We start from the raw sequence: 17,319 nt of genomic DNA, 5'->3' as shown, positions 1-17,319 counted from the left end.
GCAATTCCCAGAGTTCCATGGGAAGAGGGATTGATTGTTGAATCCATGCCTACCTCCAGTGAATTAAGCTATTATGGGGCTGGAAATACTTAGACGTTGGCTCATTTTATAGCACGGATGCCACAATTAGTGAAAAACGAGGAGCAACGGTTCACCATTAATAGATGCACAGGTAAGTTCACAGCCTTAGTTACTGTTTGTGTGTCTGCCTGTGGAGCAAAGTCGCCAGGAAGTCGGTGCCTAATCTCTTGATCCTAGCAAATATTGGGATTTGTGATAATTTATATTGAGTTCTCAGACTGTGAGAACCAGACACCTGATTGCTTCATACGTACAGTACACAGTTTTTAGTTCCTCACAGCAAGGTTCCCCCCCCCAAACGTCAAGATATGGAACGGTGACCCATTATTTATTTGCCTTCGAAAGCATCTAGCTGCTTCCCTTGAAGATTCCCCACTTGGTACGAGGCCGGATTAAAACTCACAGAATAGGCTTTGTGAATTCAACCAGCAGTTCTATGGCCGGGCCCCAATGGGAATTGTCTGTGCTTGCTAAACTTTCTGACACACTCTATTATCATAGCTGTATTACAACATATACAGCTAGCACTTGTATATTGCAACGAATTTCACCCTGGGATTTGAAGAGACTTGAAAGAGGCTTTTTTTCAATTAAGAGAAAAGAACTTAGCTAGGGATTGTCAGGGCAGTGATATGATTCAGTTCACATTTGAAGGTGAATCTGCCTTCAAGTAAACCAAAAGGTAGTCATTCTCTCACATTTGCACTTCTCCAAATTCTGCAATGCACTTCTCCATCCAAGTAATGTGTCCAAAAATGTATATACCATGTGTGCAAAATGCATGGATGGTATTAAATTATGTTTTACTCAGAACAGACCTGTCTAAATTATTGGACCTAGCATAGTCAAGTTCATTCATTTCAGTGGGTCTATTCTGAATAAAACTGCATTGAATGAACCTCATACATTTTTGAAAATAACATACAAGACACATTATATTAAGGGAAATGGCTTGCAAAAATGTATGAATTAAGTAAAATTGCATTCAAAGCCATGCCTGTTAGGAGAAATTTGCACTAAAATGCAGACACTTTTTCAAGAAAACTATAAGCAAAATCACAAAGTGACATGGAAATGTGGAGAACTGAACTTGGTTAGAAAAATTAGAAACGTAGAGAAACCAAAATGGACTGATTTGCTCATCCCTAAACTCAGCTGTGGAGTTCAAGGACGGCCAACAGGAAACCTCACAGCTGCATGGCTATCCTGAAGGTCCTTAATCTCCAAGTGTGCTGAAGTCAGGGGAGGCTGGTAATGCTCAAATCCCAATGGAAGATCCAATTCCTGTCTGTGGAGACAGGATTTAATATTTTGGTTGAATCTTGTTCAAGTGTGAGAGGGAAAGTCTTGGAAAATATAGCACGCACCTTGCATATTCGTTGTTTCATCCTAAAGCCTTCGTGTAAGATGACGTCCTGATCTCCCACACACCCTGGAATGCAATGTTCTCCAAACCTGAGTGCCCCGATGTTGCTGAACTACAAACCCCATGATCCCCAGCCAGTTCAGCCAGTGGTCAAGGATCAGGGGCGTTGTAGTCCAGAAACATCTGGGGACCCAAGTTTGAAGAACGCAGCTTGCCAGCTCTGTGGCTGCAAAGGGGCTGCAGTCTGTACGCTGCGCATGTCACGGATGCTCCCTAAACAAAGCCCAGCCCAAATCACATGGACCGTTGGGTTCCAGTAGTTAATAAGTATTAACATTCCTTTGCCTGCAGGGTGTATCAGAAGAACGCTCATGTCCAACTGCTGGAACAGCAAGTCACTTCCAACAGCCCCAACCCAGTGGCAATTAATTGCTCAGGAAAGCAGATATGACCATTTGAGAGGAGAACAAGAAATGCCAGGCTTGGGCACATGCCCACAGTTGCATAACCCTCCTTTTTGTGTTCACAGTACTCAGCTATGGATAAGGAAACAACAGAGGCACCAGCTTGTGAGGCCGATTGAAGGGTGTGATGTCACACGTGTGACGTTGCACGAAATGTTGCATGCACAAGACGTCCCAACTCTTCTGAAACCATCCAAGTCTGAAACCATCCAAGTCTTCCTGACAGTAAGATCTGTTCAGCAGTGGAATTTGCTGCTAAGGAGTGTGGTGGAGTCTCCTTCTTTGGAGGTCTTTAAGCAGAGGCTTGACAGTCATATGTCAAGAATGCTTTGATGGTGTTTCCTGCTTGGCAGGGGGTTGGACTGGATGGCCCTTGTGGTCTCTTCCAATTCTATGATTCTAAGTTGTTGGAATGTCGACTCTTGAATGCAGGACCAGTGGGTGAAGAGGGAGAAGCTGCTTGACTCTTTCTCAACCAGTTCTTTGCATTTTTTAAAAAGTCCCCACCAGAGGCGGAGCTAGCTGCCCACAGGGGTGGGGCTAGCATCCCAGAGGGTGGGGTGGCAATGTCACCCCTCTCAGGGATAACACCCAGGACGGGTCCACACCCACCTTGCGCCACCTCTGGTCTCCACACTGCTTTTCTTCCTGCAGGGTAAATCTGTATCTCCCACTCACATATACAGGTGGTGACCATTTTACATGTGATCAAATGATGTGTGACCACCAATGTGTGGGTTCTTTTGGGCCTGGAAGAGGGCAGAATGGCGGCAGAATAGGGCAGAACAAGGCATTATGGGATGTAATGGTGGTGGGGTGCAACGGGGGGGGGGGTAATGGGGCAGGCTTATGCACGTTCTGCCGACATGTTTGGGAGCCAGGAACAGAATTCTCCCACAAAATGGTCGCCACCTGTACAGACACAAGCTAGAAAGGAAGTGGGCCAGTTTGAGGGACAAATGGCAGGACGGGGGGAAAAAGGCGAGCTAGTCCTTCACGGGCGATTCTACATCCCTGTAGCTTCCTTTTCTTGAAGCAGGAAGGGGCGGGGAGAATCCCCGTTGTGGAAAAAGAATCACACAGCTACATATAACATGTAGTTTGCCTGAAAACACAACATACATGTAACCACTTGGGGAGCCAGGCATGTTTATTGTTATGTCAGTTGATGAAGATGATTCAACAACAGCCCCGACTCCCCAGATTTCAGAATGGATACTGTAGATTATGGACATCTAGTAAAAGTTGCCTCTACAAATGAGACCAGTCATTTTCCAGGCAGTTACATATACACCATGGTTACCAGCTGGTTATTCATAATCTGCATTCCTCCTATGATTCTACAGTCAGGGCGGCTGAAGAGAGTTCAGGGCCAGTACAAGTAATTTTGTTGCCTGAGGCAACCATTCCATGTACAGAATCCAAATGGAAGTGTACTCAATTTTGAAAACATTGGCAAGGGGACAACATCCTTCTGTGCAGGCTAGCTTAGATTGTGCAAAGCCAGGCTAGTTTAGGGGATTGGGAGTAATAGATGAAGAGGACAACTGCTGCCATCCACTGCCACCTGCCACCTGAGGCAGCTGTCTCACTCCTTCTAATGGTTGGGCCGGCATGCAAGCATTAAAAAGGGGGTTTAATCTTTCCAGTGTGTGTTTATGTGCTACATGGGGGTTCTAATGTATTTGATGATTGTCATAATGGAATTGGAGTGGTGGAGGATTAATCCAGATCAATTAATTGTGATCTTTTTTTGTGGCATCATTTTTTTTTCCCATATGGCAGGGAAAGGGGTTAGATTTTGATGAGGGAAATGACCTCCTCACCAGCTTTGATAAAATATATTCAACTATTCGTCTAAATTATTGCACTAGCACTATAGGATTCCCCCCCCCACACACACACACTCTCGTGCCCTGTACCACCCCCCAAATCTGCTCTGAAGGGTTAGGAGAAACCCAGAATAAATGTGGCAGGGCACAGGGGATGAGAAAGGAGAATGTTTAGTTGTACATGGAGAAATTGTTATACTGACGGAATGTTCACCTTAGTGCTATGTTGAATACAACCCTTTGTCATACGCTCATCAGAACTTGCAGTGATTAACAGGCAGTCAATTTCTCTCTTAGCAACGAGTCTCGGTTTCAGTTTGCAGAAGCCCCAAAGGAACTTTATTAGGAAGAAGAAACACCATACAGAAAGGTTAAAAGCAGGAAGAGCTAAGTCAGAGAATCTGGCCATTGCGTGGCCCTCAGCCATCCAGAATGGGCACTCATGAAGTTTGCTGCTAAGTGATTTTGAAACGATGATTTTCATCTGCCAGAAACGGCAGCTGCCCATCCTGTTTCTGGAAAGGAGAGTGCTCTTCACTTCTTATCATCTGCTTTGCCTGTAGCAAGACAAGGTGGGAGAAAGAGTTAATGGACCCAAGTTACACATTTTGAAACCTTCTGTAGCACTCCAAGTCATAGGTGCCAACTTCCAGATTGAAAAATCTGGGATCGGCAGCTGCGCGGAACCGGAAGTTGCGCTGCTGCGGCCATTTTGGAACTGGGCAGAGCAGCACCGGGAGTCGCTTCTACACATGCTCTGCCCATTTCCAAAAGGGCCACAGCGCCAGAAATCGCTTCTGTGCATGTCCAGAGACTCCAGACATGCGCAGAAGGAGCCTCCTCGGGCCGGTAAGAATCTGGGGGATTTACGGGTTTTTTAAAAATCCGGGCTGCCAACAGGAAACGGCTGGAAAAACGGGGGTTTCCCGGGGAATACGGGAGACTTGGCAGCTATGCTCCAAGTCTACACCAATCATGGAAGGGAGGCTCAGTCACAGCCTCTGCTCTGACTCCAGCCTTGGCCCTGCAAGATTATCCTCAGAAATGGAATTTCATTTGCCTCCTTAAAGAGGACCCTGAACTGCCTCAGCCTTGGCCTCCCACTTGCAGCCAACACGATCTCACAAGAGTTCGCTAACTTCTTGTGAGACTTCCAGGACCTCCTGTAGAAAGGGTTGCCATGGCAATGGAACTGGAACTGACTCCATCACACCACTTGTGGCTCTGAGGGGTGGTACTGTGCCTTAATAGGGCTACTCCATGTATTCCTGCTACTTCCTGTGAACAATTTTTTTTTGTTCCTCTTGCTGCCCAAGATGGTGGGTGGATGGGATAAGGAAGCAGCCAGGGCATGATCCCAAACACCAGTCAACCTGGAATATCACTTCCTTAGCTCCTTGCTCTTCTTGGTCTTATCCCAACTGAGTATTTAATTTTTCAGTGCATATCAGCAACACAGCCTCTGTTCAAAGCAGTGTTCTCTAACCTACTGAACTACAATACCCACAATCCCTGACTACTGGCTAAGATATCTGGGGATGATGGGAATTGTAGTCCAAAACCATCTGGGCACACAAGGTTGAGAATCGTCGTTTGAATGACTTATTAAGTGAATTTATTATCTGAATTACAGCAGAGGCAGGGAAACTGTTTCAGACAAAAGGAGAAATCCAAGGGCCATACTGGGCCTCCAGGCCTGAGGTTTCCATGCCTGCATTGCAGAAAAGCCAGGCAATGAAGCAGAAGTCAGGGGTTGCTTGGTGAGGGGTGAGGCTGAGGGAGAGGTGAGGAGACTGTGGAGCTATAGGCAGAATGGAAACTAGAATAATTTGGGTGAAACTGTGGCAAAGGCCATTCTCTTTTGGATTTAGCAGCCAGCCAAAAGCCCACATAATCTAAGGACTGATATAAAACTTGTAGCTAAAAAAATTGAAATAAGGAACAATAAAGTATTAGCAAAAATTTGGATTATAAAGGACATGCAAGGGGATTCATTAAAACACAAGGATCTACAAAAGGGGAGAGGGAAGTCAAAGGGAAATGTGCTTTGCTTTGTTTTGTTTTCTCTTATTTGACTCTTGTAAAATTTGAAAAACTCAAAAAAAGAAATATGTTTTAGGAAGCCCACATAATCTAGATTTTCGCCTGGCACATGTAGAGAAGATGAGTGGACAAGGGGCACCATGCCAGAGATGTCAGGGGGCCAATTCACAGCCCGCTTTTCTGTCACCATGAAATTCAACATGGTTTATGTGGGCTTGCTTAGACCTGCTTAGCTTCAGCAAAGTGGCCGCATTATCCTATGGCTTGTACTAAATGCTCCCTCAACCCGCCATGAAGAAGGAAGCCTCACCATTAGTCCCCGAAACACTTCCGGAGAAACTGTGGAGGGAAAAAAGAAGGAGAAGCATGTCAGACCAAATGTGCTTTGTGAAACAGTCCGCCTTCCAACCTGGGGTTGTTATTCTAAGTTAAGGAGAATTTGCCACTTTATTGGAGGTTTTTCAAACCAGTGTTTTTGCTGACACTGTCAGCAATTATTTTTCCAAAAACAGCTATGGGGGGAAAAACAGCTATTGGCTGAGTGGTTGTCTATCTCTTTCCCTCTGAGCTGCTCCTCTGAGCTGCTCACCTCCTCTTTGATACGTGGAGGGGGACAATATTGTCATCTCTTGTGTTTTTTTTTGTTTTACTTTTGGTGTTGCAGTTGAACAGTATCTTGGAGAGCAGAATTTTGAAATGAAAAAACAGCCAGCAAAGTTGCTCCTCCTGCCATTCCCAGTGCTGTATGAACTTTTGGTCCAGACCATAACTTCCTGCAGTTGCTCTGAGTAGAAGAACCAGAGTAACAAAGCTTTGTGGGAGATATTTGCGTGATTGAGCGTTCTGCCTACTTTGACCCAAAGAAAAGGTATGCAGTTTGATGGAAAGCTACATACCGAAGTACAAATGGTAGTAGAGTCAATGTGAAGCAATGGGTGGAATGGAGCGTTAGGTTGGATGTGGGGTATACAAAATTAATTCCTTACTTAAGTATGAAGTGGGGACGCGGGTGGCGCTGTGGTCTAAACCACAGAGCCCAGGGCTTGCCGATCAGAAGGTCAGTGGTTCGAATCCCCGCGACGGGGTGAGCTCCCGTGACTGGGTCCCTGCTCCTGCCCACCTAGCAGTTCGAAAGCACGTCAAAGTGCAAGTAGATAAATAGGTACCGCTCCGGCGGGAAGGTAAAGGGCGTTTCCGTGTGCTGCTCTGGTTCGCCAGAAGTGGCTTAGTCATGCTGGCCACATGACTTGGAAGCTGTCTGCAGACAAACGCTGGCTCCCTTGGCCAGTAAAGCAAGATGAGCGCGCAACCCCAGAGTCATCTGCGACTGGACCTAACGGTCAGGGTCCCTTTACCTTTTTAAAGTATACTATGGGTCAGGGAAGCCATGATATTTAAAGTTGGTATGATACTAAATGCATAGTGCAGATGGAACCAGTGCCACCAGATTCCACCCCGTATGGATTAATCTCTGTGTCTAGAGCTTTGTTTGACACAAAACCAGTTTTTCGGTTTTACAACATAGGAAGCCAGCCTCAAGCTTGAAAAGTTTATAGGAACAGAAGCGTGAGATTAGCTCCACAGCCTACATACTGTAGCTCCATCGTTCTTCCTCCTAATAATGGCCACCCAGGTGCCACGGGGAAAATGTGAAGAAATATTTATCTCCCTTTGATTGCAATCTTGTATTTAATGCATGAGCCTGGTCACCATAGGTGACCATGAATTCCATGCAGGTGAGTGATTAAACCAGATTCTATCCTTTCCGTGTGCTCAGCATGGAAACCCCGCGGGATCCCCAGCACAGGGGAGTGGAGCTCTTTCCCAGTCAATACCAATCCCCAGTAGCCTAGTATTTATTGGCTGATTGAATGACAGGCTAGTAACTGTTGTGGGTTATTAAAGGCTGGGTTAATACTCAGAATCTGGCAATCAGAGACATCTGCTCTCTTCGAGCACTAGGTCATAAGAGGCCTATCAAGTGACCTACTGGAGATCTTGGCCATCCAAGAGCTGGCGGTAGGTCGAAATCTCTTGCTCCAGCCGGGACTTGATGTCCATCAGGGTCTTATAGTCGCTGTTCTGACGCTCCATGTCCGATCGGACCTCAACCAGTTGCGCTTCGATGTTGCTGATCAGGCCCTGGATCTGGCACAGCTGAGCCCCATAGCGAGCCTCCGTATCGGCCAAGGTGCCTTCCAGGGCAGCTTTCTGAGAAGAGAAGTGGTGTCGGTGAGAAAGGGTGTGTGGGTGTGCCAGAGACTGTCACCAAGATACGGGTGTGGATTTTAAAGAAGTCTTGTAAGCACAATGGGAAACTAGGCTGCGGTTCAGAGAACAGGCATCCACAGCAAAATGGAAATGTTTGTTTGGAAGTCAATATTGAAACCCTCCCTGGGATTTGCCAAAGCCCTTGTCAGAACACCTTTCAGAAGCACTGCAGTGTGTTTACACAGCTATGCTGGCATTAGTTGGCCAGAATTCACCTGGTGTGGTGTTTTAATATATGCTAGGGTGGCGTTGTGGGTTAAACCACTGAGCCTAGGGATTGCCGATCAGAAGGGCGGCGGTTCGAATCCCCACGACGGGGTGAGCTCCCGTTGCTCGGTCCCAGCTCCTGCCAACCTAGCAGTTTGAAAGCACGTCAAAGTGCAAGTAGATAAATAGGCACCGCTACAGCGGGAAGGTAAACGGCGTTTCCATGTGCTGCTCTGGTTCGCCAGAAGCAGCTTTGTCATGCTGGCCACATGACCTGGAAGATGTATGCCGGCTCCCTTGGCCAATAATATGGCAGTTACAAGTGCAAATTAACTTAACACTATCATTTGCACTGTGCAACAGTTGACTTTCTTTGAGATTAGCAGTAGCTTGCAGTTTTTTTGGGGGGGGAGCCCGTATTTGTAGAGAGACAATTAGGAAGTGGGTAAGTAATTTTATCCCAGTGTTTTCAACTTTACCCCTCTCAGATAATACTGGTAGGGGCAATGTGTGCATGTGTGCAAGTGAGCGTGCACATTCATTGTGTTCTAGAGCAGGGTTTCCCAAACTTGGGTTTCCGGCTGTTTTTGGACTACAACCCTAGCTAGCAAGACCAGTGGTCAGGGATGATGTGAATTGGAGTTTGGAGACACTGTTCTAGAGTTTCCATGTCCCTAAAGCATAAGAAGGGACCCAGGTGGCGCTGTGGGTTAAACCACTGAGCCTAGGGCTTGCTGATCAGAAAGTCAGCGGTTTAAATCCCTGTGATGGGGTGAGCTCCTGTTGCTCGGTCCCAGCTCCTGCCAACCTAGCAGTTCGAAAGCACGTCAAAGTGCAAGTAGATAAATAGGGACCGCTCTGGCGGGAAGGTAAACGGCGTTTCCGTGTGCTGCTCTGGTTCGCCAGAAGCGGCTTAGTCATGCTGGCCACATGACCTGGAAGCTGTACGCCGGCTCCCTCGGCCAATAATGCGAGATGAGCGCGCAACCCCAGAGTCGGTCACGACTGGACCTAATGGTCAGGGGTCCCTTTACCTTTTACCTTTAAAGCACAAGAAGAGCCTTCTGGACCAGGCCAATGGCCTACCTAGTCCAGCATCCTGTCATCGCAGTAGACAACCTGATGCCTGTGGGAAACCCGCAAGGAGGACATGAGCACAACTGCCCACCTGTGATTCCCATCAACTGGTATTCAGAGGCCTACTGCCTACTATGGTGGAGGTTGACTCTTTCACACACACCCTACAAAAGGCAAACGCAACCCGTGACTACGTAATTCAGTACCCAAGCACTAGAAATAACCCATGACTCCTCCATGTACCATGCTGAGCTGAGACTGGAGCTCAATCTCCAGGCCTTGGAGGGTCCTCCTCAAGTCTGTGATCTCAGTCTTGCTGCTCTGAAGTTGCTCGGTGTTGACCGCGACTTCCCGACTCAGTTCTTCAGTCTGTTCGTTTGTTTGTTTAAGGGGAGAAATAAAGAAGAATATGTCAACATTCGCATTGAATTTATTCACACTGCGTTTGTTTTGTTATGGGCCCTTCTGATATCCTTTCTATTGTCCATTCAGGGTGATTTGTGCTTACAGTGGTATGGGGACAATTCTATGTCAGCCCACTTTTAATACTCTTTGCACCTGCAAACGTTTTGGGGTGAATGTCCCCATTGCTTCCTGATGAAATCCTGCAAATTTTCATAGCGCAAACGTCCCGTGGTGGAGGAAGTGTCTCCTGGTTTTGTTGCACTATAAGTGAAGGGTGCCCCCTCCAGATGACAATAATGCAGTAGCATTGGGGAAGCATTGCATAACAACCAGTAAGGTGGAAGGATGGTACAGTATACATCCAAAGTTAATGCACTATAACATGTTGCAGAATACACCTGCAAAAAAAAATTCACCAGTCTACATTTGCATTTTATTGCACTGTATTCAGCCGTGCAATTTTGTGGACAAGTTCACAGCAGCCCAGTTTTCTTCTGCTAAATTGTTTCCCTTTGTTTTTTAAAGACCTTCCCTTCCCCCCCCTCTCTCCCAGGCGTTTTCCATCTCACCTTGGTGGTAAACCAAGCCTCGGCGTCCCTCCTGTTCTTCTCAGCCAGCTTCTCATACTGGTCTCTCATATCGGTCAGAGCCCTGGTGAGGTCAATGCCAGGAGCAGAGTCAAGTTCAACGCTCACTTGGCCTCCCACTTGCCCAGACATGGAACTCATTTCCTGTAAAGAGAGACCAAGACATAGGCATTAATTCCAGGTGTGTCAGCAGATCAACAATCCCTAACAGCTATCCTTTTATCTAGGGATAGGCACGCTATTCCACATTCCCTTTGGGCTAACACAGGTATTATCTGAGGTTGTCTGGAAAGAAAGAGAGAGTGTGTCATAAAATCATACCGGTAGAACTGTAAAGCTGGAAGTGACCCCGAGGGCCATCTACTCCAGCCCCATGCAATGCAGGAACCACAGCTAAATAATCTCTGAGAAATAGCCACCCAACCTCTGCTTCAACATCTCCCGTGAAGGAGAGTCCACAACCTTCTGAGTTAGTCTCAGATTGTTGGGGGGACGGTCAAGGGGGTATCAGGAAAAACTAGGGGTGGTGTTCAACCAAATCTAACTCAGAATAGACCCATTTAAGTTAATGACCCCAAGTTAGTAGTGTCTTCACTGGGTCTACTCTGAGTAGGACTAGTGTTGCATACGGTACTATCCTTTATCCACTGTCCTTCCTTGGAAGCGAAAGTTGCATCTTCCTGCTCCTCGATCACACTCCTCCTTCCCTTGAAGACGTGGAAGTGGGGGCAGCGCCAGAAGCGTGCTTTAAAATGAGAGACTTCCTATGCCCACCCGCCCCTCATTCCCCAGCATGCTGCCCTGCAGTGTGTCATGGGCCAGGTCAACAGAGAGAGGAGAGACCATGCCTATGTCCTCTCATCTCGCCATGCAGCTCTGCTGCTATGCCCTCCTCCACCACGGAAGGGTGTGTGTGGGAGTGTGCTTTGGCATCTGGTGGAGGCTGGTTTTGGGGGGGTGGCAGAGGGTGGCAGAGGTTGGTAGAAAGCCAAGAATTCTTCTCCACCTTGTATGTGGCCCTCTGTGCATGATGCCTCACCGTACGTTCAATCTGAGGCCTCAGTAATGAGGAATAGACGATGGTACTGTGAGCCCACTACATCTGGAAGGCTACAAGCTTCCCATCCCTCTCTATTTCAGAGTCATCCTTCTTATCCCCCTAACATCTGGCAATCTGAAACTGCTTCTGCAGCAGGGCCTTCTCAATTATGGCTCCCTAATTTTGGAACTTGCAGATATGTCTGCCCCCTAGCGCCTTTTCATCACCTAATGAAGATGGATCTGTCCCACTTGGCCTTTGATGATTAATGAGATGGGTTCACCCATCGCTGGATGTTGATGTTCTGTGCTGCTGTGGGTTATTTATGGTGGCAATGGCAATGGTGGCTTTATGGTTTCATTGGTGGTCTTCTAATACTGAATTTTACTTACTCTAATCCTCTACTCTACTTTTAGAAGTGTGGTATATTATATTATTATATTATTAGTATCAGAAACAGCAACAGCAACAATAAACTAATAATAAACAACAAATTGTCATTTTGTTGCATTATTGTTACGCCACCATACTTCAAAATGATGAATGCTGTTTTGCTTTACCTCCTCGTGGTTCTTCTTAAGGTAAGCCAGTTCCTCCTTCAGATTTTCAATCTGCATCTCCAGATCAGTTCTGGCCAAGGTCAGCTCATCCAGGACTCTGCGCAGCCCATTGATGTCAGCCTCAACACTCATGCGCAGGGCTTGCTCAGACTCAAACCTTTTAAAACAAATCAATGCCAGCAAATGACGATCAATTGCTAAAATCTTCTGAGCTGGCTTAATCTAATCACTGTGAAATGTAGAGTGCCAAGAAAACTAGTCTTCCCCCACATACTCTGGCATAATTGCTCGATATACTCTGGCATAATTGCTATGCCCTAATACTAAGGTCATAGATCCACAGTTAACCCATTTCTATTTCTCTGCCTATGAAAAGTTGTCTCACTTGGTTTTGAAGTCATCAGCCGCCAGCCTGGCATTATCAATCTGCAGGATAACCTTGTTGTTGTCAATTGTTGCTTCAAGGATCTGCAAGAGAAGAGGCGACCCATGTTGGGTTATTTGCTTTCATATGTATTGTAAGTTTTCTCTTTTAAAAAAAAAGTTTGGTGGCCATGGACACACATTGATTGATTGATTTGCTTGTAATGATGTGTGAAAGGTGTGATTCAGCACATTGTGGAGGGGAAATGGTCTTCTGAATGTGCATCACCATTGCTCGTTATTACATCCTGATCAAAGCTGGAACACTCAGGGCCGGCCCTACCATGAGACAAAGTGATGCAGCTATGTCAGAGGCCTAATGCTGAGGAACAGGGAATGAACTGAGCTTTATGTGCCTCCAGTGATGGCTGGCACCCATTGGGGCTAGTATTGCAGAAGGCTGGGAGATCAACAGTAGGTGCAGCCAGAGCCAATGGCAGACGGAGCCACTCCCTGATTGTTGTAAGAAGGCAGGCAAGTGGGAGCTAGTTGAGGGCAGACTGAGGTTGGAGGGGCAGCTCCCCATTTGCCTATATGAACCAGCTTCCGCTGTGGGGCACATTGTCTGGCCTGCTCTCCTGAGGCAGTGCAAGATGCTGTCCTGTTGCCAGCATCCAAGCACGATACAAAACCACCAATCTGGTTGACTTTGGCAAGTGCAATGTGGGAGGTACCGCCTTCCCTTTTGCACCAGGCAAAAAAATGTCTTAGGTCAGCCCTGGATTCACTTGTTCGCCCAGGTCCATAGCATCACGTTACCTACTGATTTTTCCATAACATAATGATGTGACTCAGCCTACATTACCACTTGGAATAGGCATGTGATTCCTGTGGCCTTCCAGATGTGATCAGGCCCATCCATCCCAGCCAGCATGGCCTGTGGTCAGGGATGCTGGGAGCTGTAGTCAACAACATCTGGAGGACCATAGGTTCCTCATTCCCATTTTAGAATAATACCAGCTCCACCAGATCTGTGACTGGCCCAGCATTGTTCTCCACCCTTAGATTATGTTGTGACAGATCCCAAACTCATAGGCTGAATAATTCACAGTGACATCTGTAAACTGTCAATGGATTGACATCTTTACTCATCCCTCACCCACATTCCACCAGAATCTACCCTAAGCTCTGCCCATAGCCTGATGGCTTTGACCCAGCTCTATAGGTGATGTGCTACTGTAAGTTCCTTGCTGGCTCTAGTTTCTTCCAGGCCCTGCTCAGGAACCTGAAGGGTAAAAATGAAAAGTGACAAGCCTGCTTGGGAGGCGATGGTCATGAACTCTCAAGGCTGGTGCAGATTTCCTTACAATAACTGTTTGCTTTTGTGCTTCTCCGTGTGTGCCTTGAGGGCGTGTGTGCTTCATTCATAAACAAACTCCCATTGTGTGCCGATGACTCTGCTAGAGCAAAATAAATCTTGTCTTGTACACAAAGAGAGAAGATTACGGTGCACATAGCTTAGTCAACATCCACAGTTTCCTTGACTATTTTTTCCCCCTTTTCGAAATAACAGCAGGTTCAACCACAGGTCCTCGAACAAAGCCACAGCAGTCTTGCGGTAACAAGGTTGACTTCAGAACCAAGAGGCCTCTGCTGAGGAAGCAGTTCATGTCTGTGTGAAACTTCTTGGTAAGTTAGGGCGGTGATGCATGAAGGGTGAAAGAATCAGGAGCAGGAGTAGGGAGAAACAAAATATTTTAAAAAATCCTTCCAGTACCCATAGAACCTTAGAGACCAACTAAGTTTGTCATAGGTATGAGCTTTCGTGTGCATGCACACGAAAGCTTATACCTATGACAAACTTAGTTGGTCTCTAAGGTGCTACTGGAAGGGTTTTTTTAAATTTTGTTTTGACTACGTCAGACCAACACGGCTACCTACCTGTAAGGAGTAGTGAGGACACTCTTTCACCCTATCCACCAGAGAGAGCACAGGATTTAAACTTCACGGAGACAAAGGCTTAAATATTAGGAAGAACTTTCCAGTTGCAAGAGAGGTTCAGAACTAGAAAAGTATTTATCTCTCATAGGCCGTGTGCAAGATGGATGTGGTAAAAAAAAGCACTTACAGCTAGGATGAAGAACCTAACACCCTCCTGATATTGTTGGACTACAACTCCCATCATTCCAAGCCAGCATGGCTGATGGTCACAGGTGACCCAAACACCTGGAGGACCATGAGTTTTCCACCCACCACTGCTGCTAGAAAAGCAATGCTCTACCAAAAGAATTGCAGCTGACGGTATGTATCCATAACTGGTTCTGGCTCACCCAACATATTATTCCATGTGAGAGCAGACTCAGGATGTGGTGAAAATACCTCTCAGTCTCCATCCCTGACCTTATGGCATGGGAAGGGATAATGCCCAACCTCATGTGGGAAGGTATGAGAGACAGAGTCTTAGGAGCATAAATCTAGGCAAATAAATTCCCACTCAGTTCTAAGATGGATTGTGAACATTGGCTTCTAGAATTTGATATTTGGTGGTTGCTCAGCCAAGTTCCAATAGGAGCTACCAAGGATCAGAATACTGCTGAACTGAAGGCAGTGCCTGCAATAGTTTCACATAGCTGTTGTCCTAGAAAAGGTAGCCCAGCGTAACCAAACTCTGATAATGCCGGAGGGCATGAATAACTGAAGCCAGACATTGTTTGCTGCAGTCTTGGAGCCAGGAAGCAAAACAGATAAGGAAACTGGCTGTATTCAATTCCATTGCAATCGGACAGATAAAGAGATGGATTGCATTGCATTCTGGTGCTATGAACACACCAGAATGGGCAAAATGACTGAATTTGCAGCAATGCACAGAACAAAACTGTTTGCAAATGCAACATCTTGCAGCCACATCTTTCCAATAAGGGCTGGGGGCGGGGGGGGACTTTTGCAGGGCTAACCACTGCAAGGGCAACCAGCACATATATTCTCCACAGAGGAAAGGGGGCTAAATGGAAATTATTGCTAAAAAAAACAGCATGTGGAATTAATCCACTGTGTCACTTCCTGGATGAGACAGGTGCAGCTGCAGTATTTAAAGCCTGGCTTTGATTCTTGTCTCATTCACCCAGTTGTGAAGATACTGCACCAGCCCTGTGCCGTTCATCTGGTAAGGGAGACTACTGTGATGCCCATCCTCAGTAGGACAAAACTGAGGTGCAAGTATCTGAATTGCAGCCTTTTCATTGTGCAAGCTCTTACCAAACATGCACAATCACCCAAGCTAGGTTGCCACTTTACAGATGGAAATGCTGAGAGGTCGGGACTTCCTAACAGGACCTACCCAGCTCAGCTATTTGCATGGTTGGTGGAGTTCACAGCTAGGCCCTTGCTGCCTGCCGAGCGCTCCATGTCCCCTCCCGGCATTCGGCTTACAAATGTGAAGTCCTACCTTGTCTCTGAGGTCTTCGATGGTCTTGTAATAGTGGCTGTAGTCCCTGGATGGGCTGGTGGGAGACTGCTTCTGGTGCCACTCTCGGATCTTGACCTCCAGCTCTGTGTTGGCTTCCTCCAGAGCGCGCACCTTGTCTAAGTAGTTTGCCAGGCGGTCGTTCAGATTTTGCATCGTGACCTTTTCGTTTCCGGAAAGGAGGCCGTCGTTGCTGCCGCCGAAGCCACCTCCAACACCTCCCCCAAAGCCCCCGCCATAGCCCCCGCCATAGCCCCCACCATAGCAAGCCCCAGCTCCTCCGCCATAGCCAAGCCCTAGGCCTCCTCCAGCCCCAGAGGAGACGAACCTAGCAGAAGACATGGAAATGCCCTGGCCTCCAGACCCGCCATGGATACTTGGAGCTCTGAAGGAAGACCCGCCATACCCCCCACCAGAGACGGATTGCCTGAAGCTGTAACTGGCCATTGAGAGGGGATTTCTGAAAGCAGCTCTTTGGCAAGTGTGTGTTCTGGACGCAGAAATGTGAGCAACGCTTCTCTACATGCCTCCTTTTATGTCAGCCTCTGGGTTGGGGGTGGGGGTGGGGGTGGGGAGGGTTGTCCACCCAACAAAGCTGATATGTGAGTCCTCTGGAACGGACCAGCCCTAAACCCTCATTGGTCAGTCAGCACGAAGTGGGCTGTGTTTCTTTCCCAAGTGTTTGCAAAGAAACTGCATTTTCCTCCCCTCCCCTCCCCTTTTCCCCTTTGTCTTACCTTGCTGTGTGTCCCCCCCCCCCCACGCCAATGAAAGGTGTGATTCACGGTAGGTGGCTTTTGGCTCAGGGGAAAGGCATTGGTAAAACCTAGATGATAGTTTACTTAAGCCGCAGCTAAACCCTTGAGCACACACACCTGTCTGCGCGCACACACCTGTCCACACACACACACACACTCCTTTGTAGGAGCAGTTTGGGTGGGTGGGGTGGGGTGAACTTGTAGCTGCCAGTCACCAGGCAAAGTTGCTGGAGGTGAAATCGAGAGCGATGTGGTTGCTAAAAGGCTCTTGCATAGATGCAGCTCAGATAACAATCAGGTCCCTGTGAAAGGTGATCTGGATGTCTTCAAAGTGTCCCAGATTCAATGCCTGCTGCAAAACAAGGGGTCCCCTGTGAAAGGAAAACAGAAGCCTGCCTCAAACGAGTTTCTTCTATCGTTTAAGCCAGTCGGTAAAAAGACTTCTGGCATGACAGGCCCTAATTTCTTCTTCGAATTAAGTGGATATTTCTGGAATGTTTTTGCATGAGTACAAAGCCACAGGCCTTTTTTTGGTGTGGAATCGTAGAGTTGGAAGGGACCCCAAGGGTCATTTAGTCCAACCCCCCTGCAATGCAGGAATCTCATCCATGACAGATGGCCATCCAACCTCTGCTTAAAAACCTCCAAGGAAGGAGAGTCCACCACCTCTCAAGGGATAGCCAGTGTAGTGTAGTGTAGTGTAGTGTAGTGTAGTGTAGTGTAGTGTAGTGTAGTGTAGTGTAGTGGTTAAGAGCAGTGGACTTGTAATCTGGTGAACGGGGTTCGCATCTCCGCTCCTCCAC

At 47.2% G+C, this 17,319-nt stretch overlaps 1 protein-coding gene across 1 annotated transcript; it reads right to left on the bottom strand.

Moving 5' to 3' along the window:
• Positions 1-4,053: 4,053 nt before the first annotated feature.
• Positions 4,054-16,299, bottom strand: LOC118094774 (keratin, type I cytoskeletal 19). Its single transcript, XM_035135431.2, has 8 exons — positions 15,741-16,299; positions 12,318-12,400; positions 11,933-12,089; positions 10,316-10,477; positions 9,585-9,710; positions 7,777-7,997; positions 6,097-6,125; positions 4,054-4,300 (listed from the first exon to the last, which is right to left on the bottom strand). Exons 1-8 carry the CDS (start codon positions 16,203-16,205, stop codon positions 4,278-4,280), a joined length of 1,266 nt encoding a protein of 421 aa, XP_034991322.1. The 5' UTR covers positions 16,206-16,299; the 3' UTR covers positions 4,054-4,277.
• Between the last annotated feature and the right edge of the window lie 1,020 nt (positions 16,300-17,319).

The sequence above is a fragment of the Zootoca vivipara genome, chromosome 13 (assembly GCF_963506605.1).
Source record: "Zootoca vivipara chromosome 13, rZooViv1.1, whole genome shotgun sequence".
In the NCBI taxonomy this organism is placed as follows: Eukaryota; Metazoa; Chordata; class Lepidosauria; order Squamata; family Lacertidae; genus Zootoca; species Zootoca vivipara.
The sequence above is the reverse complement of the archived record's forward strand: the minus strand, read 5'-3'. Positions and strand labels throughout refer to the sequence as shown.